Below are 25523 nucleotides of genomic sequence, written 5' to 3'. Positions count from 1 at the left end.
CAGTCGTCATAGTGCAGATGAAAAAATGTTTTCTCTTCCCTGCACATTTTACGTCAGTGGCTCAGAGCTCAGCTTGTCATAGATCTAAAAGAAACATGCTTGGAGTTCAAAACAGTTTTATCTCTAAATATAACTCCTGAATATTGCAGTATTTCTGATTTGATACGGAGTAGACCCTGAAGATTCATGATCTGAAGGCACAACGGCAGACAAGCAGCAAATGGGGAATCTATAGATTTGGTTTAATTTTCCTACTAGTTTTTTTTTTTGTCACAGTTCCAGCTTTGCTCAGATCACATTATAGTCAGAACCTTATGCAAAGCCTAATTCTCCTTCTGAAAACTGGACTTTAACATTACTGCTTCTCCTTGTGGTGTTTTCTATGGACTGTGGCTGTAACAGCAAGTCAGGAACTTCGCAGCAGACAAATCCTACCAGGTTGTGCACTGACCTTTGTTGTGCTTGGTAAAGGTCCTATCTTTGCAGTTGGTGCACTGTAGCCAGGCCTTGCTGATGGATATCTCTACATTGACTGGCTCAACTTTAAGGTCAGGTGTACATCAATGTGGGTTTTTTTTGTACTCTAACTTTGATTGCTGGGAGAGAAGTTGCTGCTTTTCCCTCTGTTTGTGATAGGCCATCATTGTGAACAATGATGAAATGCCAGTCAGAGAAAGAGCATACGGCAAAACATGCCAAAAATTCAAGGAAGAGGCGAGAAGTTTGAAATGGCACAGTTCAGTCGGCTTGTTTGACTTCGGGTAGAGAATTTGTTAGAGAAAAGACACTATGTTATATGAAGGGTGAAGTTAAAAAAGCAATTCATGCATAGCTAGACTGGTGGTCAAATGACGTTGAAAGATATCTGAAACTGTGCGTTGTAGTTAGTATAGTATAGTTTCTTCATTTCCTCATGTAATCAATATTTATGCACTGCAATATTATTTTTATTTAAATATATTGTTTTGCAGTTTTTTTATGTGACATTTGCTTTCTTATGCATTCAATACGTTCAGTAATAAAGGGGATTTATATAGCATCATATATTTATTCGACTATCTCACACAGTACTCCAGCTTACATCAACTCACACACTGATGTCAGCGATTCTAACAAGCAACTAATTTCAAGGAAGTGGTTCAAAGTTAATAAAAGTGAAGCTTGAACACAGTGATAATAATATACAACAAGTCCTTTTACTTGCTGTAATAATACTTCCTGTCCATACTGGACACTAAGAGACTGCTTCTCTTGTGATGGGAGGGGGTGTGCAAAATTCACAGTTCAGGTTATGTGGAAAAATGTGTGGAAATGTGGATCTAATATGACAGCGAAGCAGTCTGAGTTTATTTAATCAAGTGTATATCTTCCAAAGTGTGAAATTAGTGTGAAATTCCCTTTTTGTGTTTCCCTGAACAGTGTTTCCCTGTTGAGTTGAGGAGGAACGGAAGCAACGAAAGGAGGGGATTTTGTATTAAAACTGGAAAATATCCATTTAACAAAGTTTTCAGATAAACTGAAGGGGCAACTGTGGATTTTGACCCCCATTACTTACACAAGAATCCTCTTTTGGATGGATTGCTTAAGCGCTTATCAACAGGAGGAATTGTTACAGCAAGAAAAGCCTCTTTCTGTGGTCATATAGACAACTGACTATTGTTTGAAGACAGACTTGAAAAGTTGTGAGCCTATCCTTTAAGGCATTATGCTATGAAGATGTTCACTGTCACTGTTATATTACACTTGTTATAATACGCAGAGCACTTCAATAGCCACTACTTGAATCCCACAAATGCCACATAAAAATACTTTTATTTCAATATGTCGCAGGTTTCTTTAAGCCGCCGCATTCGTTAGATTAAATAAACTTCATTATCTCGCTGGAAAAGTATGTTGTGGACATGCATGCTGCTACATAAACCGAGGCCAAGAGATGGTCAACAAATGACTTCTTTTTTTTTATTGTTTCAATTCAATACACTTTAGGGACAACATAGCAAATGGGCCACAATAAATTTGCCAAACTAAGTGCTGCAATCTTTCATTAGAATTCAACAGGGGACTGCCAGGGGAAGAAAAGCATTTAAATCTGCCCTGTGGGATCCTGAGGCAACTACCTAAAGGGAGCAGGTCAAACTGTGAATGTTTATTTTCCAAGCATATTTAATGATGGTCTTTTTGAAAAATAGTCCGTTGGCATGGGAAATCACTCATACACATCATCACCCATTAGCCAGTGGTCTGTTTGTCACTCATAATAATTTGGATGACAGTGAATGACTCCTCCTTCCCCTTTCCCTGCTGCTCATAACCATTTCTCTTTATTGCTCATCCACAAATCTGCATTAATAGGGGGGGATAACATAACATACCTACGCCTTCATACACTAGTCCATGTACTGGAAAGCTGAAATGTTGTCTCTCATTTTTATCCAGGCTTAAAGCAAACATTAAATAACCAATGTAGCCTGCAACCAATTCATTTAGGCCTTGAAAATAATAGGATACCCTCTATGATGCATAATGTATTTTGCTTACTAAATCAATCTTATTTTCCTTCCACACAGGGTACAGCACTGTGCTTCATTAACTGGTTAATTCTGCCCAAATCCTCTATATTCACTGGCGTAGGATGAGAGAATCATATTCAGTAGTCTCATTTTGCCCCTTTGCATATAAATATGCATGCAATCACACACAAATATACACAGATATAATGCAGCTGCACCTCTCGAAATTTCATCAGGGTGGGAAACAACTGCCATTTATTTGTCTGTATAAGGCATCAAAGGTGTGGAGCAGTGAAAATGTCATATTTGTGTGTGCATCTGAAAGGCCAGGGGTAAATGTAACTGTTTGATCAACAGCTGGGACCATTCTTGAGCTGTCTGTCAGCCAGGCTGGCTGCCTGCTGAGACCCCGGTTTCTGCCAGACTTGTGCGTTATGATACTGATTCGTATTTCTGAACCGCATCTTTCCCCACTGTGCAATCACAGCGTGTTGTTAATTTGGTTTCTCATCACAATTTACGGTGGGTGTTGCAGTGTGGCATTAACATGGGGTCGGAGAAAACCCCAGGGATTGCATTTTACAATTGAAGTAATGATGGAGGTCAGAGCAGGCAACTAATAGGTGACAGCAAAAAGTGGTAAACTGATTCAGTGCATGTTCCTTCTCTTCTACAAGCAGGCTCATGCTGTCTCCATGCTTCCCTTTCAACTAACAAGATGGATGTTTACAACGTTCTTTTTATAGACACAGCTTTTATGGAGATGACAGTGCTTAACATATTACAAGCTTGTATGATTCACAGCATTTAAAAAGGGAATTATAATTCATAATGGATAGCTTATAGGAAGGAAAACAAGAAGAGCAATAGATAGAGAAAGAAAATGAGAGGTAGAGTTGCAAAGCAGGAAGAGAGAGAGGGATAAAGAAAGTGAGGACACAATTGGCTGAAGAGGCAGTGAATGAAATAGGTGAGTGAGACAGAGAGAGGAGGAGAAACAAAGAGGCTGAAGAAAATACAAAAAGATAAAAAAATGTAGATGAGTGAGGGAGTTTCAAAGATAATAAATACAGAAAGAAAGGTACACATAGATCTGAGGAGAAGAGAGGCAGGAAGAGGGAAGTAGATATCTTGGCACTGAGCATTTGGACATCAGAACAATCAGCCACATAAACATTTCTAAGCAGTTTGCAGCCTTAGACATCTAATACTTGACAAACTGTGGAATATTTCTGGGACTAATAGAGCTCTGAGGCAATACTGTCCTTGGCGTAGTTACTGTAAAAGTCTCAAATAAAATCAATAATGTTTGACTTTTGCACATGAAAATTGTGTGTGTTCAACTGAAACCAACACAAAGTTATAGGCATTTATTTCCTTTCTCTGTTGATGTTCTCAGCGAGGATTGCTTTAGGTTTATGTCTAGTTTACTTGACATCTGTAAATGACAGTTGTGGTTTTGTACCTGTGAGTAAAACTGCTTGACTCTGGTTTTATATAGTCTCATATGAAACCAGAGGATGTTATCCTCTAACAGACAGTAGATGAAGAAAAGTGTTGGCAATAACCCTTTTGTTGTAGCATTTAAAGGATATTGACATTTCCACAAATGGGACTCGAGAGAATGATAAATGATAAATGAATGATAAAACACATTCACAGAACATTAATAAAAAATATTCCCCATTATAATTAAAACGAACCGTGTTGAAATGTGGTGACACGTCCCTTTTATCGAAGAAGCCTTAAATATTTGCATGTTCCCTTTAAAAAATACTATGTGCAGAAAGTTTGGCAGAAATGAACAGACTACTGTGGAGGCCTTTTTCATGTTGCTCTCACTATTACTTGGTGTGACGGCCTAATTCTGCGGTCATGGCCAGGAAAAATCTGAATATCAGTATCCACAGTTTGTAGTGTAACCAGAATCCTCATGATCACCTAGTCACGCTCTTTTGACTGGATTGAATTAAGTCTAAGCTGAAACTACACCAGCACAACTGCAGGTGGGCTCATCTTCTCAGCAAGCCTTCCACTGATTTTATTTCCAGGGTCATTTTCTATTGTCCGTTGCTGACTATGTGCCCATCACGACTGTGGTTGGTCACAGTCATGATGGGTTAAAATGTAAAGATGAAACATTACTCTATGCACAGGCTACCAAGCAATGATGACAATAAAATGTTCCACCACATCTTGCCTCTAAACTATTCTGGAGGTTGGAATTTTCCTTCTCTACGTGTAGCGAAGCAGCTCATCACCAGGCACAACATGATGAATCTGTATAGGCATGATTTATACTGTATCTACAGCTGCATCTGGGAGAAGTTCAGGCCACTTGATCACTGGATGCAGGAGGGGTGAACTGGTCTTGGCATGGGGAGCAGATCACTTATCAGGACAACAGTTGATATACTGTACTGTCAGGGAGACCCCGTGAGTGTAATATCCTGAAGGTGTTGAAAGATATAGAGACTGTGAAAAAAATGCTCCAATAGATTGTTGTATTTGTGATAACAGAGTTGTTTTTATGTGAAATACAAACTGCTGCCAGGGTTTGTCTAAAAATAATGAAATGAAACAGCTTGACGAGTGAAATTAATTGTCAGTTTGTCTCATAGTTTAACATTTTGACTTACATCAGCTAATAAGAAGTCTTACATACTGTTGAAAATCACTACTGTTCATCGTCTTAGAGGCCTTTTGAGGTTGCATAGCTGCCAACTGAGCTGTATGCTTTGTCTTTCTTTCCCATAGTGCACTGCGTGTGTACGGCTAACACTATGCAAAACATCCCTTACCTACAGAGTGTGAAAAGCTAATTACAGTAGGAGTAAATTGTGTGGAAGGGTAAACCATGCATCTTAATTAAGTTTGCATTTCATTAGACAACATTCAAGATAGCCTCACATTAAATGAGCTTTTTGTGCGCCCTGGCTTAGTGTGTACGCGAACATGTTCATACATTGGGTAAGTGTAAGAGAGTGTAGTGGGTATGGAAGTGTGGAAGAGCGGTTTTGTGTAAGGAAAAGTGTATTGGAAATGTTGGTGCATGTGTTTGAGATATGAGTTACATAGCTGTGGCATATTTACATCAACACCCCAAAGATTAGGGAAGCAACCACGATACTCTAGTTTGACAATGATAGTATGATGCCTAACCTAACATGTCACGCATATTGATTTTTCAGAAAGCTAGTGCAGCAAGGTGCAAAGATATATTTTGTGTGGGCTGTAAAACAAAATATTAAGGGCTTGTCTCACAGCATTGGAAGACCTTGCTTGTTGCTTGTCCCTGGGGCTTTGTGACCCACTGGAAAGAATTGGGCAGTAATGATGCATCACAAGCACTTTGTTCAACACAACACTGAAAAACATCAATGCACTTCTCAATTATGCATTTCTCTTTCTTTTATTACAGCAGTACAGCAGACGTAGCAGCCTGCTCTTTTTAATTTGAAGGGGAATTAAAAACATAAATGGGTACACAACAACTTGACTTTTATTAAGCCAGTTGCCAGACTTTCTGCACACTCACTGCCAGCTGAGAACAATGCAGAGTTTCCAAACAATTTGTTCCCAGCTGAAGAAATATTGGACCCAAACTTTACATTGTGCATGTCGCTGTTAGAATAAACGGATTTATGAATTTCTTTGAATAACTCCTGTACAGACTTATTTAAAAATGTTTAAAGGCACTTGGTTGAGTTATTGCTGCTTGGATGCTTGTAAGCACATTTTTCTTGGGGATCTCTACTATTTACTGATTTTCTTTCATGTATTGAGAAACATTTTTGACCTTTCACAACCAAAGGAGCTATTCTCACTCACATCTGATAATGACGTAGTGTTTGTTTCTTTTCTTTCCAGGTTTTATCCATACTTGTGGAGGTACTTTAAAAGGGAGGAATGGGACGATAGAAAGCCCCGGGTTTCCATATGGATATCCAAATGGAGCGAACTGTACCTGGGTGATTGTTGCGGAGGAGGGCAACAGGATTCATATAGTTTTTCAATCTTTTGCTGTGGAGGAGGAATATGACTTTTTATCTTTGTATGATGGGCATCCACACCCGGCTAACTTCAGGACGAGGTAAGGAAACAGCCCTGAAGCCATGCACCTTAAAAGTTGTGTTTGAAGCCTGGCAGGCAGGGACGGAAAGATGTGAGCGAGGAAACCCTTCGATGATCACTTCTAACAGAAAGTTCTTCTTTAATGTACACATGGCCAAGACTGCTTATTCTTGTCAGCGAGGTGTCAGGCAAGTGAGCAGTAGAGTGTGAGGACTGCTGCGTGTCTACACTTTACTGACGTGGTTTTTTGCAACGGCCTTCAGAGAACGCTGGAGTTCATTTTGCATTTTGGTTTCAAAGGAACCAACTTGCAAAAATGCCTCCAGCACCCTAAACCAAAACAGAGCAAATGTATTTGTAATATTGAAATATTAGTGCTTCAACCCATCATGTGTATAATAGGGAAAGAACCTGAATCAGAAAAGGTCGTTTTTCATGAAATACAGTAGAGTTTATACAGTGATGTGTTTGAATTTCAAAGCAAAGAAATCCGCGAGTCCAAAAGCTCTAAGCAGAATCCCCAGCATTTATTTTTGAATGAGCATGCTGTGTTGGTTTTAGTAATGCATGGGTCAGCTCAGTAGCCACCATCCTTTATTGAAAGGCTTCACTGGAAGAGACAGAAGTAGAGAAACACACGATAAGCAAATACAAAGATTTCTCCTGTTTACTTTAGTTGGTGAACAGGCAAACAACTGTTTACGCAGCATGCTTTCTGCCTTTTCTCAGAAGCCTGACATTCAAATACTCTGGAATGATATTTCTGTGTTTATTTTTACTTTTGTGTCTCCCTCGCTTACGTACATCTCTCTAATAGAATTACTCTTAATACATGCATCGCCAGAAGAGTTGGGAATTTGTGATACATTCATTCTCTTGAACCTTTAGTTGTCTTATGAAAGTACAAAGAAAATATTGTCAGTTACTGACCAATTGAATTGTGTTTTGTAAATATAAGAATTGTTTTATAGCAGGCACCACAGAGTCAGGTTATTCATTATCACTTTTACTTTTGATTTCACATTTTTATAATTTTAGAACTGATCATTCTTGTTGGATGCAGGGCTTGCTCCTCCTCTTCTCTTCTTCATAATGCACCATACATTTTCAACACGCACTCTATGTCTATGAAGACACACTTTTGTAACACATGCAGAGCGAGGTCTTAATGGTAACATACGTCTCTCTAAGGCAGGGGCGTCCAATCCTGTTTCTTCAGGACCACTGTCCTGCTTGTTTTCCAACCATCATCTCACTTAAACCTTCTGAATTGCTGGACACGTGATCGTTATCCAGGTAATCAGTAGTGGGTAGAACAAGGATATTTAGAAAAAAACAAGACAGTGGCCCGCAAGGACCAGGATTGGCCACTCCGCACTCTCAGATGCCGACTTTTTAGACTTTAAATGAGGAACTCAGTGTCTGTTTTCCCTAAAAACAACATGAAACACAAACTCAAGACCACAGAAAACATTTCCACTGTCTTTTGTTTCAAGTGTCATGAGCTTATTCCCAGAGAACGTGGCAGCATTTCTTCACAGACCTGATGTGTGGCTCCCACCTCACATAACAAACTTTCAGGTTACATTTCCAGGTGCAGTATTGGATTGTGTTAAATGACACCGGTTTTTCAAAATAATTCCATGCCATGTGGTGATATTGATTACAGCAGTGGGATCGTTTCTTGTGCAATGCTGCCTCATAGTTCCAAGATCACTCACATTCAATAGTTTCTGCACCTGACCTTTACACAGTAAGCTAATACTGTGAATGGCCTGCGTACCCAAATTATTTGCAGTCTTGCACTGAAAAATATATATATTTTTAATTAGTTCTCTTAAAATGTTTGGCAGACAGTGGTGAGCCATAACCCGCCTTTGGTGGATGATCATTTTTTACCCAGTTATGATACCAAATAAACTGCTACTTTTTATCCTGTGGAATTATCAAGAAAAGTTTTGCTTGAATAGTTTCTGATCTTTTTTTTTTTATTATTATATTATTTAGCATTTATCCAAACTTGTTGCAGGCATCACATTTTCTCATATTGATAAATACCAATTAGGTTAATTAATAAAAACACTGAAATTCTTTGTAATTTTGTCAGATAAATAAAGTCAATACAGTTAAAGTAATTAAAAAAATCATGAAAAATCACAGATTTTTTTTATTGCATTTTAGAAAAAGTCTGGAACCACATTTCTGGAAATGGAGATTGTACTTGGCTGAACTTGTTGATTGATTCTGACAGTGAATTCACACTATACAGCTAAGCACTACCCAATAACAGTATTTCGTGAAGAAAACTAATACTCATGTTGAAATGATAACCCGATATATTTCCAGTGGAAGCTTTTTTGTACTGAACCTACATGCGTGACCAAATAATTGAAAAAAGAGCTTATTTCAAATTGTCATGCATATTAAGTGACATACATATTGAATGGTTGTTGTGATGGGACACGCACAGCTGAAATATGTAGATTAATAAACAATGCTATTGCTCTTGTTAACGCCAACATGACAATCAGACGCTCAAATGTTTTAAATTGGTCTACTGTGATAGTTATAACCCAATCATAATTGATTTGACTACTGTAAAAAATCCTTTACACATTGTCTTAATTAGAGTGAATACCAAGTGCCACGTTCTCAGGATGTTTTATTTCTGAATCCACTTTGATGAATCATTTTGTTTTTCATATTTCAAACAAAAGAAAAAGAAAAGAAGATCTCACATTTTTCTCGACAAACCAAATAGTTCAAAATAAATCCACTCTTTATAGATAAGGGTGCTCTGTATTATGAGAAGATAATCTCTCATCTGAGCTGATAGAGGAGTGAGGATACACATATCAGCTTTTAAACCTGTCAAGCTTTTTTTTTTTTTCTTTTTAAGACATCTCAGCGTCTGATTAACCACTTGTATTCAAAAGCATGCTCCATCAGAGGTGAAAGTGGGGTCTAACTTTTCTCTGTGAAACACTCAAAAAGACAGTGCCAAAATCACTTCTCCTGGCTAAACTTCAGTGAAAGTGGACCACGGTCACATGCTAATACTGTGGCATATGTATAGCAAGGAGTGTCAACGAAGGAGAATAATTCAAGAGCTGAATCATCATTGATACTTCAGCAGTTCAATCACTCTAGATACTTAAAAGGTTATGTTGCATAATGCTATTTTCAAGGTCAGGCTTATAAAAAGTTTGTCACCATGCTGAGTTAATCCACATCACTTATTGATCTCATAGCTCATGTCCCAAATGGGGCTAAAAAACTAAAACAACAACAACAAACAAACAAAACATACAAAACAGAACATACAACAAAAAACATGCTATTTAATGCATTTTATCAGTGTACACTATTCTTGAAATGTTTGTGGGAAGTGCACTGCAGAGGGATTTTTGACTGATAGATAAGACATATGAGCAATTAGGTTATAGCACTGGTACTGCTACATTTATTCACATTCATATCGCCCAAGAGCCAGGTAAAAAACTGGCAGTCGTAGATTTTATCTTTTGCTTGTGACATTGTCGTACAACTACCTTGAAGTGAACCAAAACACCATGTTCAGCCTCACCGCAGAGCACATTTGACTCCCAGTGATTTACGTTTAATTGCACAACAACAAGTTGAGGCAGATGTCATACAGTATATAATCAGGCGTGCTGTTACTTAAAAATCTGAGACAAATTTGTTGGCTGTTACTCATACGTAGTGTTGTCAAACTTGACAGCTAATGTTTATTCTATAAAAAAAAAAAAAGGCCATTAATAGACATAAGCCCACTGAATTGTGTGCTTACTGTATTTCTCAGTGTCATTTCAGATTAGTATCAACCTTGGCATTGATCAATAATTATAATTTACTATTATTATTTATGCTATAAAAGTGTTAGCAGTGTCACAGGAGAGACGGCTCTTCCACAAAGGACATTTTTTAATTTTAAACACCCAAAAGGCAAATCTTGCAATAGTGGTTGAAGCGCATATTTCCCACACTCGGACTAACACCTAAACGCACGCTAACCTGTGAGAGGCCTACACGCGTGTGAAGGAGGACCTCATGTTGACCTCATGTTGACCTCATGTTGACCTCAGGTTGACCTGTGTGCACGGCTGCAGTAAGTGGCTTATTGAATATTTACCGACTTTGTTCCAGTCGTTAATTTATTTATTTACTTACTCACAGCAGTGTTGGCTGTGTAGGTTTAGTTGACACCACATCTTCGTGTACTGCTAGGGGGGTTAGCGTTAGCAGCAACCAACCAACGAGCAACCAAAGCTAGCTCCAGTTAACTTGTTTCCTGCCATTAATTTACTAGGTAAGTTCACATTTAAAACATTGAGTCATGTGTCAGAGGCCTTTATGGGAACACACTTGCAGCACAGTCTGCCTCTAATGACGGCTAATGTACCAGCTCAGTGCCCTGGTATTTAGCACTCAGACAGACTGTCATGTCCCACTTTGACACCCAGCAGGAAGTGAGGCATAATTAATGCTATTAGGTGCACATGTAGTGTGAGAAAGGTCTGTTGTTGAGTCATGTTAGAGATGCATCTATTATTATGATTACACTTGATTGACTTGAATTGTTTTTGTTTTTTCACTTATTGCCTAGTTGTGCATAAACATAAACAGGACTGTAGAAGTGTTCGCTGACTTATGTGTATAGGGGACTATTGTATCTTCTACTTCAATCCAAAAACAATAACTGCACTAAAAGAGTTTTGTTGATGTGTTCTTTGAGTTGCTGTTTTATTTGGGCTTCATAAAAATTCCTAATTATTGATCATATGGTGACGATACTCTGGATTTGATGTGTGAACAACTCTGCTGATACTGTTTAATTTCACTATAGCTGCCTCACGTCACTTCTCCAGAGTTCAGCAGAAGTCGTGGAACCGTTCTGTGACAGCCATGAGAGAGCGAGAGAGTAATCTTGTTACAAAGTGCAAAGAAAGATTTTTCTGTAAATGGACAAATATAACTGATACCGTGCCAGAAACAGCCTGACATGCTATGCGAGCTTTGTCTGTGATTGTATGGTTGGATTTAGGCGTGGGTTTAGATTACTAAGGTCAAGGTAAACAAGCAGACCTCTCACAAACTCCCTCATCCAACTACGTCTTTCAGGTGACACTTGTCACATCTTGTACAATTATGCTAAAAAGAGAAGCTATAATTTGTCAAAGGCATGCCATAGCGTTGATTATTTTCTGCATAAACTCTGTTATAAAAACTCTCACTCTCTCTGATCATACTAAACCTGTTATTGGCTTATGTATAGCCATACTGAATGTCTTGTAAACTGCTGTTTACAGTGACAGCCTAATTGTGTTTTTGGGGATGTCTAAAGGTAAACAATGTCTTTTATAAAGCCTAGTTTTATGTTTTGTCTAGGGTAATATCATAATATCTCTCCATCCTATTGTCTGTATTGTTGTAATTGAATTTGAAGCTAATCATTACAACATTAAGTTTTGTATTTTCCCTTTTACATTGGGACTTTTTCAGCAAATTACCTTCAACCCTGTGGTCATATTTGTGTGTGTAGTGTTTGTAGTGTTTTTGTTGGCTTCAGTGGTGGTAGAATATGGATTGAGGGATGCGTGGGTGGGTTAAAAACAAACTTTCAGTTCTTTTAGTGATGTGTAAATGCCCATGTTAATATTTGGACTGTTCTTTTTTCTTATTTATTTTTATTTCCAAGGACATGTTTAAGAAGAAGCTGTCTGCTTTCTGCTTGTGTTGTAGTGTGGGGTTGATTTTACACTTTTGCATTATCATTGACCCATATCTCTTATAATCCTAGCAGTGACACAGGAAAAGGCATTGCTTAAACCAGTGCTGGCCCTGATTGTGTTGGTCCCCTAGGCAAGATTTTGTGTTGATGCGCCCCATCCCCTCCCCTACAACAACACACTAAAACACTTCCTTTTTGAGCTGTTCCGTTTTTAAGGCAATGTTATACAGCAAATAAATATGAAGTAAATATAATAACATAAGTTCTCAAAGTCACGTAACATAAACAATAACAAACCAAACAAAAAACTAAAAATACCACGTGATAATCTAATTTATATGGCAGAATGTGACTCTCCATAGGATACTCAGAATATAAAATATAGGCACAACTTTGATGGTGCTGGAGTCATCTTGAGCACAGCAAAGTGCTTAGGTTAACAAGTCTAGTGCAGACACAAACTAAATATTTAATGAAAAAATTAAAGAAGTTACTGCTGCTGTGCTACATGCATAAATTGTGCACGGTCCCTTTCTCTGTTTGAAGACAAGCGTATCGATCCCCTTGCTGTGTGACGACCACAGCTATTTAATAAAGTCAAAGAAAAGGAGTTACAGTTACCAGAGTGAGGCAGTATCTGAAAGCTCTTAAGTTCACTATATAAAAGTGTGAGCCACTGAAGAAGAAGGAGCTAATCTCTATCAAAACGAGATGGGGATGTTGATCGATCGACATTGTCATCAGTATTGATAATATGCAGCTTTGGGCTAATATAGCAAAATAAGAAAATATTGAATAAGAGAAAAGAATAAAGCTGCTCTTTAGTGTAGTGAATAGTTTCCCACAGTCACACTTGCATCGCATATTAAACACATACTGTAAAACAACACCAGACCTCAAACCAATAGAGATGCTATGAAATGACATTAAGAGACACGAGGCGTCCAAACAATATGACGAAGTTAAAGCAGTTCTGCAGGAAGGATGGATTACAATTCCTCCTGAACAATGTGCACGTCTGAGCCACAGGGTTTACATACTTTGTCCCACTATCACTGCGGTTTTTGAGGTTGTTCTCAATAAAGACATCATTTTTTTGATATTATTTTAAGCAAATTATATTTGTTGATACTCAACTTGATGGTTAGGATCAGGTCACATTTTATGACAAAGTAATGTAGAAAGCCATGAAATTGCAAAAGGTTCACATACTTTTTCCTGCCACTGTAAGAGGGTGAACATATTTTCAAGCAACACTTTCATTTTCTTCCTTTCATGCAGGGTAATTATAAATAGAAACCCTGATAGAGATTAAAGAGGCCTTTCATTTATTAATGCTATTAATTAATTAAGTCAGACATTCAGACGGGAACACGACAAAAGCGACAATGAATTTTTAACATGAAAAAGAATCGACATTCCCGTGATGGGCCTGATTAGCGTGTCTCCCCATTGATCTGTGTATTCTCTTTGCTCTGTGAAGTTTTCCCCCATCCCTCTCACTCGTTGCTGCACTTATATTACCTTCAATCCCTTGTGCCTGAAAAAAGCTAGTTGAAGCATTCATTATTGTACGAAAATGATATGCTGCAGATGGTAGAGGACAGTAGGAGAGTTAGGGTAATAAAGCATTTTATTCCAGAGTTGCCCTGCACAAATAATCACTTCATTAAGGCGATTATTTTGCTACTGTCATTATACAATTGCCATTTATTATGATTTTTTTTCTGTATTATTCACAATGCTCTTTGCACACGATACTGGTTCAGCCAGACTGCAGTACCATAAGAGCTTGTTACTTAAGTCCTGATGCCTTTCCCTATACATTTGCAGGTATTTTGATTTGTATTTGTATGTAGTGATACTTCCAAGAACTTTACCCACAGTAGGCGTGGGTTTATTTTGTTGGACCTCCTTTAGCTTTGATTACGGCACGCATTCACAGTGACATCGCTTTAATAAGCTTCTGCAATGTCACAACATTTATTCCCCGTTCAGAGTTGCATACAGTTTTTGCCAAGATCTTAAGTATTGATGATGGGAGAGTCGGACTGCTGAACAAAGTCTTCTCCAGCTCATCCCAAAGTCTCTCAATGTCGTTTAGGTCACAATTTGAGCGCGATCGATCCTGGTATTGTCATCTTGTTTTGCCCATTGTGCTTTTTTTAATGTTGTCATAGATCTATGGTATTCCCTTGCGTAGTTACCAACTTTCTCTGACATGTTTGACTAAATATGACTGTAACCAACTGTACCCATGACCACTAGTTTTAGTAGCAAGTGATTACATCTACATCGTCTATTCTCACCCAAAGAATACAATTCAGAAAGTGCAACCTTAGGGCAGAAATATTAAGCCACTTGCTAGCTTAAAATCAGACACTGAAGAACAGGGTTTATTGTCATATAGTGCATAGAAAATAGCAATCTATCAGTTTCAACAGTAATGATTCAGCACAGCGAGAGGTGAAGAATAAAATTGAAACAATAAACCATATTGAATTTCAGTACATGTATGAACATGGATAACGTGACCTTTTTGATACCATATCTAATTTTATCACACAAGGCAATCGTGAGTCTCGTTTGTTTAAGGTTTTTTGAATTATGATGGTTTTCAGTGGTTTGTTATTACCTGCTCCAACCTTTTTCGTCTCCAGCTGGGATTAGCTTAATCAAACTAGAATAAATATGTAATAATACCCGAAGCACCATACAGATGGTAGAGGTGGTGCAGAAATTGTTGATTTATTGTACTTTTTGCAGTATGCCTGTTATCTAATTGCAGTTTTTTGAGTTGAGCTCATTTTTACCCTAGTTTAGCTTTTTTTCTTTGATACCCTGTCTATTCTATTTCTACTGAAAATGTTGACAATGTGACAATGTAGTATACTACTGTGGTTTTAACTTAGAGGTTTCTAATATTATCTAATATTTTCTTATTTTTTACACTTATTAGACAGAGAAGAACCACAAATAAATTAATTAATAGAATGAGTTTACCTTTCTTACTGCAGTTCTCAAAATAAAGTTTTGGTGTCTAGAGTTTTGCTGTAATTAGTACATGTCAGTGCAAAATAAGTCTATTAATCACGCCATGATGTTTTTCTTTGTTTCAAGTAGACGGCCAGGAGGAAGGCCACTATTCACATTTGTAAATAACAGGTCTTGCTTCGTTTTGTTTTTAACAATAAACTCAAGACAAATGTTTCACTTTAATTGTTGCTTGCGTGGTAAGCTCCTTCACTACACTTAAGGGCTCTTATCTCTTTACATCTGTTTTTTGTTTTACCTCTTTTAGACACACAGAGGTGAAGGGCACTGTAGCTACAAAGAGTGGTGTGCAGAGACAAAGAGATACGAAGAGGCAAAGTGACATGAACTGTGAACCATTAACACAAGAAAGGAAACGTAACGGTGAATAACAGAGTGAATGAAATGAGAAATACAAAGTAGGAGAGAGCTAGTGTGCCATAGAGAGCTAGTGCGACACAGAAGGAAAGACAGCTGGAGGTGGAGAGACAGTGAGTCAGACAAATAGAGGTACATCATTCCCATCTCTCTCTTCTTTCTCTGTATGGCACCATGCTACCGTGACACACTAATCAGATGGCGGGAATGTCTGACAGCTACCTTCAGGGCTGATGTAGTGTGTTCAGGTGGAAGGAAAGGCTGCATCTGTCGAGGCAATCATTGGCTCTCTGTTCCCAGGCACACACAGTCATTCTGCTGCCAGTGGTGTTTCTTTGATCCATAAAAGGGTGGTACCGTTGCTGCTCAGACACCAGGCATCTCTAAATCCACAGTGACATTTTTGGTTGACCTGATAAAGTCCAATACAAATGCAGAACACCTTTCTTTCTGAGTCACAATTATAGCACTTTGGAATTCCTAAAGAAGTTAAGCAAGGTGCCAAAGTTAGATTTAAGTGTGTTTTGTTTTTGTCTGTTAAAAGCTTTGATTCTATTTATAAGTTCCCATCTTGCTCGTGCCTAGAGTAAATCATAATTACTGCCTGCTGTGCCACTATGAACACTTCTCAAATTATGTTTTTGTTCTTTGAACTGACTTAGATCAAATCCATCAAAGCATTTTCACACAAATAATTTGGTTCCAACATCGTGTGAACTCTGATATGCCAGCTTCCATCATCATCATCAGAGGTTAAAACAAATAATGTTACTGATGGACTAAGACTCCATGATCTGCATTGGATGGCCTGGTTTTCTCTGAATTTGAAAATATTGCTTATTTTAATTCACACATTTTTCTGAAGTGTGAACTCCAAGATGAAATAGATGTAATGTACAGTTAGGTTTACAGTTCTCTGTGCCTTCAACTAGTGGTTTTCTGAACATATTTTGCTTAAATGCAAACTTATTTGTTGACTGTTAAAATAAATAATACTTTAAATCCTCTTTTTTTGTGTGTGGAAAGCAAATGCATACCAAAAAGGTTTTTGAATTTGTTTTTGATATTAGCTCTCCTGTCACCTCAGGGTTTACTCCATATGCCGGTGAAGAGAGTGTTTTGTAGTGAGATGGAATAAACTATACATAAAATGCAAGTGGTTGTCAGTTAACCTGCTGTTTCAGTAGCCAAGTATCAAAACAAGAACGTTTTCATGATTTCTAAAATTATAGTTCCTATGACAAACTAAAACTAAACTAAAGATAAAATTGTCATATTCTTTTCTCATATTTGTCTTTGTGCATTTCTTGCCTTTTCTCTATCTTGTGAAGAGGTAGACAGAATAGAAGGGGTATGATATGCAGGAAAGGTCCCCAGCTGGACTTGAACCTGGGACGCTGCAGTTATGTAGCATGCGCTGTAGAAATTTGACTACCAGTGTGCTCAAAAATGGTCATTTTATTAACCTTTTATTTTTTTTTGAATAGTGCTGTCCTATATCACACTCTCCATGATATATCATGGTTCCTCCCTATGATAAGAATGTTGTCATATTGTCAGTATTGTGATATAATTATGCTACCTATATGTGCTGCATGTTTAATCTACCAGACTGTGATGCTTCCAACACTTTAAGCTCTCATCCATTTAATTTGGTGAATTTGGCCTAGGTCATATTTATCTTGAATAGTCCTCAATGAAAATGTGATTTTTAATTTGCTGATTTTGTGTCTGATATCTAAATCAAATAAAAAAATTATAAGCTTATAAGCTGCGTCTGAGATGCCAGCTAGACCCATGGCGTTTATTTGCTAATGACATTTTCCAACCATTCACCTGATGCTCCTGTTGCCAAAGCAACAGGCCGGAGTGAATGCCTCATAATGCAGATCTTTGTCTGCTTTTTGTTAGAGACGTACTTAGGCCACAATGTGCTTGTTTGATTTATAACAAACTAAAACACAGAAAGATATTCCAAAGATTCCTTCAGTAGATGCTGTCAAAATGTCAGGCTGGTTTTCATGACTTACATAGCAATGTTCACATCTTACAATGCTTCAGACAAGCAGTTTTTAAAAGAACAATTGAGAGTGATTGCTTTATAGGCAGCTGGTCTCATGTTCATGGTTTAAGGGGTTGCTTGTTCAGGTGTTTATTCCGGCATCATCCTGACCAGAAGAAGAAGATATAAAATGCCTGAATCAGAAATATATCTAAGAATACATAATTTTTACCAACCCTTAATCCTCCTCACTGACAACCTTAGAAAAGATGTCACCGCTTGAAGTACACAAATCCATTCTCATTCCCTTGCCGTTTTGTGTCATGATGACAACGATGTGATTCAAGAAAGGATTTATTCTTCTGCGGCTTGCAACGTGTCAGCGAGGTGCAGTTTGATAGCTTTTTTGTATGGCATTTTAATCCACATTGCTTGTGGTCATGAGGAAATGTCCTTTCTTTATTTGTGATATTCAGGTTGTAGGAGACTGAAAAAAATACCTAGACCTTAGCTCATCCGGTCTAATTCCTCACATTACCTTGTATATGATGCTGCATTAGTTTTTTTCTCTCATCTTTGTCTCTCTGTATCACATGTTGCCATAGCAGCACATTTCCCCCCTCTCCTATGTACTGTCTTCATGGTCAGTGCTGCAAACACAAAGTGAGGTGTTTGCTCAGTGGTTTGATTCATGGACAAACAACTTCAGTGCTCATTTTGTTTACTTCTTTAGTAACCATTGCATACCAAGGCCCTTGTTAGTGTCATTGTGTAACTGCATTGCACTCATGGAGGATGCCATCAAACCCTATGTGAGCATGCACTTTGTAACCATTGACTGTTGTTCTCTTTTGTACTGCTCAGCCAATAATTAGTTTCCTTGTGGATCCCCCTCTCCAAACCTGGGGCCAGGAGGGCAAATTTAAAGACTACCCAGCTAGACAGTGTACTGATGAACTGTAAAGCTTTAACTCCCACATGAAAACGACACTGCAGACCCCTCCAACCTTGTTGAAATGGCACTGAGATGATGAGTTATGTTGGTGCAGAAAGATTAAGGGCTTGTTTGTGACATGTGACATGGACTAAATGTGGGACCACACTGAATGTGGCATTTCCAATGCAAAGATTTAATGATCTGCATGGAAAGGAGAGCGTTAATATTTTAGCAGTGTATGTTGTGTAGATATTTTGCTTTTGTCTGTAGCTCTGTAGCATTTTTGTCACTGACTTGTTTTCCTCATTCTCCACACTGTGAATTTATTGCTGTTTGAGGCTTGCAAAATAAATGTAATATTTTGATTGTAGCTAGTTGGGATAAAATGTCAAATGAAATGTCAAAAACAAATGAGTAAAATGTGATTAAAATATAGTAGTTGGGATACAGACCTTTCTATTTTTGTTTACGCACTCTATACAACAAGACATTTTTTTATGATGCACAGACTTCCCTTCACTTTTAATTTAAATAAGTTGTCATGCTAATTCAATACAGTGCTCTTGTTGCGTGATTAGGCTTCTAACGAGGTCACATTTTAAATTCTGTTTTCCTCAGAAATGTATTCAGATTTAGTTCATGTGTCCGTTGACTTATTGGTATCTTGGCATGCTGTGCAGTACCTGGGACAAAGTAATTATTTACTGCAAGAACCAGCACAGTTCAGTGCTGTAATTGGAAACTCTATTGAAGCTGTAAATACCCCACCTTCTTCGTTGCTGCCACTGGGGGAATTTCGTTTTTCCACATTTGGCCTATTACAGACATTATTCACTTGGCTTATTGTCAAGCAGAGGTTCAGTCACACAAACTGCCCCAAAAGCTGGCTACATAAAATAACAAGAGAAAAGTAATGACAATGGAGGAGACACTTTGTTTCATTCCCAAGTTCTGTTTGTGCTGCACTGCCTGGCTTACAGCAGTGAAAGGTTCAGAGAACATCAGCTACTGTCACAGAGGAATGGTCAGCAACACATCTTGTTTACGACGTTGTGAAAATAAATGGATTTGTTTGGATCGACACCTAATTTGAAATTCAGTAATGAAGCAGTCTGTTACAATGCAGCTGCCAGCCCTGAAACACCATCCAACAATCGGAAAGGTCCTCACTTGGGTTTTGATTGTATAGCATCCAGTATATTATTCGTGGACAAACTGCATCACATTCTCAGAGCAGTTTGGTTTTATTAGACACAAAATGCAGTGGTGCACAAACTCACCGATAGTTCAGAGCTTGAGGTCTTTCCACAGTCCATATTTTTAGAGATAGCTATGTTGGTTTACTTTTTATGTGCATTGTTATATTTTAGTGAACTTACCTATCTGTAGGAATGTGTAAATGTACCATGAGCTACTTCACCTGGTGCTCCATCTGGTTTAAATTAAAAATAGATTACAGATATTTAACAAACAGCATTTTGTTCTCTGCCTCACAACTTTTTGTCTTGTGTGTCTCTTCCAATAATGTCACTTTGGTGAAATAAAAATTAAATGATGGTAAATGTAGTCGGGGAACAATGACATCCATCCATGCTGGAAGGTCTTTTAGCATGTCAAAGCTGAAAAATGCAAATGTTTTACCACAATATTTAATAATTCATGACAGGTTTTATTAGACTGCCATTATACAGACTTCATTAAAACATTTGTCTTCTTCTTAATTAGGCTCAAATGTGAACTACATCATGCAGTTCTTATCAATATTGTGATAGAAATGTAATGATATAAATGATATCATCTGTTCTGTACTGAAGACTGTCTCTGATCTGCAGGTTAACAGGATTTACCATGCCTTCGCCTGTTACCAGTTCTGGCTCCATCTTTTCACTGAGGCTTACCAGTGACTTTGCAGTAAGCGCTCATGGATTTAAGGTAGCTTATGAAGGTAAGGAAAGAATTATTATTCTTTTATTTGCTCTTTATATTTTACACCTGTTAAAATTTCCATTTACATTATAGAAATCTGGAATTTCAGTCAGGCCATGATCAGGACAGGTAACTGGGATCTACCAGCAAGGAGAAGTATGCACATTTATTTTATTAAGAGAGTGATGTGTGATCACACATAGTCTGCCAGATTTCCTGTAGGACTTGCAGTGTTGAGTTAAGGAAACATTACGCACTTCAATTAAGCAAATTAATGTCATATTTTCCAAATCAACATCCCTCCCCCATAAAGCCCTGAACCTTTTCTGTGACTCCAGAGGTGCATCTGAAATTGCATGGCAGATGGCAAAGGGAATTAGTTGAACTAATGGATGTATTGAGTTATCTGTGCTAAAGCAGAGCTTACTGCAGTGGGGAACTGTCTAAATATGAGCAATCCCTCTGTGACCACCTCGCTCACCCCTGCTCTTTTCCCCCCTGCTTCTTCATGTGAAATCCACTTCTCATCCACGTCTACTTCTCTGTTTCTAATATTTTTCATTATGATAAACCTTCCTTTCTCTTTCAGTCTTCTCCATCCTTAATTATCATCCCTCATTTTCTCATTGTTTGCCTCCTGACTTCACCTCTCTTCTTCTCTGCTCCCTCTCCTTTTTGGTTAATTCCTTTCTTTCTGTTCTGCTCCCTTACCTTCTCTTGCACTAACAGGCTGACCCTATCATCTAGCCTCATTCCTCCACCCTGCCACAATGTTGTTTTCTATTGCCCTTTACTCCCTCTTCATTTCCCCACCAGCACCAGACCTGGCCAGCACAGGACCTCTCCCCACTCCATCTGCTCAGTTGTACTCTTTCACTCTCTCTTGCTCTGTTTCCCTCCCTCTCCTGTCTCTGTCTATGACTCTTTCAATCTCCAGTGGGTGGTTAGGTTGAATTAGATCTTGTTCTTCTGCCTCCACTTTTTGCTTGTGTAATCTTCAACAGAATTTCATGCTGATTTGTATGTTAATCACATTTTGTTGAACATGAGGTGCAGATACTTCCGGTTACTCAACAGCGAAGAGGGATGAAGGTAGAGAATATTTCCCAATCACAGTGGGGGATATTATATCTGCCCAATTTCTTGTTTAGCTATATAATGTCGTCACTTTAAAGTGTTGGAGTTGATTGTAGTCAATCTGTCGTATGGTAATGCATAGATCATAACATGTACAGCTCAGTTTCATCATTCATTCTTTAATAGCCTAGTGTTACAACATGGTGCAGAGTGCACTGCATAAATATTTAAACAACTATCTAACTAGTATGGTATTGCTTACTCAAGTCTCCACAGGAGTCTCTCCAGAAATCTTGGTATCAGGCTATTAATTTTAGAACAGTATATCATGAACATATTGTTGTGTGTTGTAGAATAATTGTATAACATGAATGGGGCATCAAATCATCATCATCTGATTGAGAGACAATGGCATATACCTAGATAACACAAATATTTAGTGTATTACTATATTTATTTTCAAACCATACATAGTAACCTATCTTTTTTTTTTTATTGCAAATTCATATTTTTCCACCCTCCCTTGGAAGGTTTTATACTTTACATTGAAATATTGTCCATTTTATTTGACTGTTTTTGTCAAAACAATAAGCAAACATAAACAATAAGACTACAGTGAAAACACATGTCTACAAACTAATCTGAATTAATAAAAAATATAAAATAAATTATTGCATACATATGTACCACATTTAACATTAAACATTACATATTACAGCATAATGACCAAAAACACTACAGGCAACTCAGAGAAAAAGCTATTGTAAATTTCCAAGTTCCAAATTTCAGTATCCCTTTGAGTACAGTGCAAATCCATCATTAGGAAATGCAAGGAATAGCAGTCTGTCCTCAAAACCAAAGGACTGTGCAAGAGAGAAACCAGTGAGGGACGACATTATGAGGGAATTAAGAAACAATGTTAATGATTTGAAGAGCCGAGTCAGAGCCCAGACCGATCCAAATCTCTGGCTGGACTGAAAAAGGGCTGTTCTCTCACAATCCCCGTGCAACCTGACAGAGCTAAAATAGTTTTGCTAAAGAATGGCACGAAAATTGCAACGTCCACATGTGCACAGCTGATTGAGACTTGTCTACACAGGCTCAATGCTGTAATTGCTGGTGCATCAACTAAATACTTACTTGAAGGGGTTGAATACTTATGCAATCACTTTTTTCAAGTTTTTTTTTTTTGGTTTGCATTGTAGAGATGTCTTCACATTGGTGGTACATAAGGTTTTTGTTCATCACTGTAAAAAAAAAAAAAAATTACAAGCAAAGAAAATACTTTTTATATTCACTGGAATTCAATGTCACCACTGTCTTGCTTATTATGCTGAAGTGGTGTGCTTCATCCCAAAAAACATGAATATGTATATACTGCTCATGTAGACAGAAATTGTGTGATGCTTGTAGTCCCACAGAGATGATTGAATCATGACTGTAATTAAGTGGATTTGAATCTGTATATGAAGGACACAGTAAAGGACGTGGTCAGATGGAATTTAATTTCTCGTTGGCTTGTTAGTCTTTTGTCAAGTATTTTGGACTGCACACCAGCAACTATGTTAGTGTTATCACTGAGTAGAGCTTTCTTTTCTATACTATCATGACGTTTTCAGTGTGTTCTTGCAGTCTTGACACACAAGCACAACCTGAGAGGGTCAGTCTTTATTACAGATAAAGGGGCTTTTTTTTTACAACATAGTCAAATAATAGCTACTGGTGCTCATAGCTTTCCAATGGATAGAGACAGACTATAGCTGTGCACAATGCATGTACTGATATGGAAGTAATGCTATCTGGATGCCCTTCACTGAAGGTTCTATATTTGTGATGAAAATATTGCCGTTCCTGTTTGAAAGCTGCCTTGGTGCCATTTCAACTTGCCCTTTCTGTGGAAAACTCTGTGAAAGACAGCTGACCCGTAGAAAAATATTTCATCTTTTCTCCTCAAATCATTTCATTTGTCCTTCTGCAGTTTGTCTCCTGAGTTGGAAAAGTAGTTGCAAGTGTGAGCATGTGTACTGTACATGTGGAAGCACGTGTTGGTCAATAGTTGCTTTGCCCTGCGATCCAACATGGTGGATTTCCTTTTTACCCACTTGCAAAGCAGCCAGCTAGGTAGCTAGATATGAGGTCTAAACAGGTGGCTCTTGTGGGGAAGGTGTGCTGGTTGTGTGCACCCAAACACTGCCACTCTGTCAAACCTACCATCTTCTTCAAAGGGCTACGCAGTCATTAGATATACAGGAGAAAAAAATGGCTTGGCCGTAGAGAAATCGTGCACAACTACCACATTTATTAGTTCATATAACTAATTCCTTACCACTGTTCTTGTTTGCTGTTAAATTATAATGGTATAATTGTAATTGATAACAGAACCAATATGATTTCTTTGAGTTGGTGGACAGTCTTCAGCAACACAGTATGAAGCTAAAGATTAGGCTCGTTTGAGATGAGCAAGTTCTGCACAGATTTGATTACCGGTGAGCTGCACGCAGGGCATGCTGGTTAGTCCTCTGTCAGACTTCATCCCGACTTGCTCTGAAGCAATGATAACCTGGTGAGACCAAGACAGCTGCAGATTTTGGAGCCAGGCGCTGCAGTTCTCTCCACCGACTGCTAAACCTCAAGGCATGATGGGAAATGCCAGACTCTCACCTGATCTAAGATCTGATTGGTTTGGGTGTCAACAACAAGATGATTTATAGAAACCTTTCCTCTTTTATTTACTTTGAAATGTTTTGGTTTCTGTGTAAAGAGTAATTAGCACAGAATAAATGTGACTTTTCAGAGAAGCTCAAGTCTCTAAGCTGTAAGTAAGTAAGTAAGGCCTCTTCTCTAGAGAAATGTTGTGCTGATCTCTCATCAGGTTCTGCTTGCCCATTTGAATTGTTCATGTCAAGAATAAATTTAAACCAACGTTTAGTTCAGGACCTTTAGTATTTGTTGCAAGATGCTGTTGGAAAGTAAGCTGTGCCGAACTCAGTAGGCTCTAGTGTGAAGTCAATCACATACCACCACCACAAACACTGTAAAGGTCAGAGGTTTAACTGGTTTAAAACTTTTTCAGCATTTTATTTATATATATATATATATATATATATATATATATATATATATATCTGATGCTGTATATATTGTGTGTTTTGGTTTTCTTTGGTATACAAAATAATACTTGTTGTGTGTTATGATATTAAGCACTATGGCCATTGTTTTCAAACTGTTTCTTTTATTTTTTTTGTACACCAGGTGTACAAAATTGTGGGTGCTTCACTGACTTTGTATTAGCATTGTTTACATCTATTTCTGTCTCATCCTGAAGTGAAGTTTGTACAAATTTACCTTAGGTTCAGCTTTAGCTCAGCCTCTGGTGTCTAGAAGCAGCTGTTTCCCGAATGTTCAGTTATGTCACCAATTTATTTAAGGTCCTCCAGACAACAACTCTTATTATTTCAAGGCTGACATTGTATCTAAAATACTTGTTTTTTAAGCTGGCCCCTAAAACCCTCATATTAGTGAAATTACTTTTTTGTTTTGTTTTACATTAAGATAAGCAGCTACTGCAGCTGAGCTTTATTTTGCCTGCAATAAAAAGCCTTAACCACAGCAACTCTTCTAAATATCTGCAACACATCTCATGAATTAATTCACATCCTATTAATAAATTCACAGGATGTGTGTGTCTGAAATGCATACATCTCTGTCTGATACAATAGTTATGACTTTTCATACACCAAAGGGCAATGAGTCATTGGTATAATTACAGCCGAGATGCATCTTTTACCTTTTAATTAGTGACCTGGGGTGAGATTTTCAAAATATTTACTTGAA

The 25523-nt window shown here is 37.9% G+C and overlaps 1 protein-coding gene across 2 annotated transcripts in view; it reads left to right on the top strand.

Annotated features, from left to right (window-relative positions):
- LOC113170693 (CUB and sushi domain-containing protein 3-like) overlaps positions 1 to 25523 on the top strand; it is a 196595-nt gene that overhangs the window by 5856 nt on the left and 165216 nt on the right. For both annotated transcript variants that reach the window (XM_026372889.1, XM_026372888.1), the window contains exons 2-3: positions 6381 to 6603; positions 20519 to 20631. In XM_026372889.1, coding sequence (XP_026228674.1) covers positions 6381 to 6603; positions 20519 to 20631 — 336 coding nt within the window. The remainder of the gene's footprint in view (positions 1 to 6380; positions 6604 to 20518; positions 20632 to 25523) is intronic.

Source organism: Anabas testudineus, chromosome 16 (genome assembly GCF_900324465.2).
Source record: "Anabas testudineus chromosome 16, fAnaTes1.2, whole genome shotgun sequence".
Taxonomy (NCBI): Eukaryota; Metazoa; Chordata; class Actinopteri; order Anabantiformes; family Anabantidae; genus Anabas; species Anabas testudineus.
Note: the sequence above shows the minus strand (reverse complement) of the source record. Positions and strands in the feature narration are given on the sequence as shown.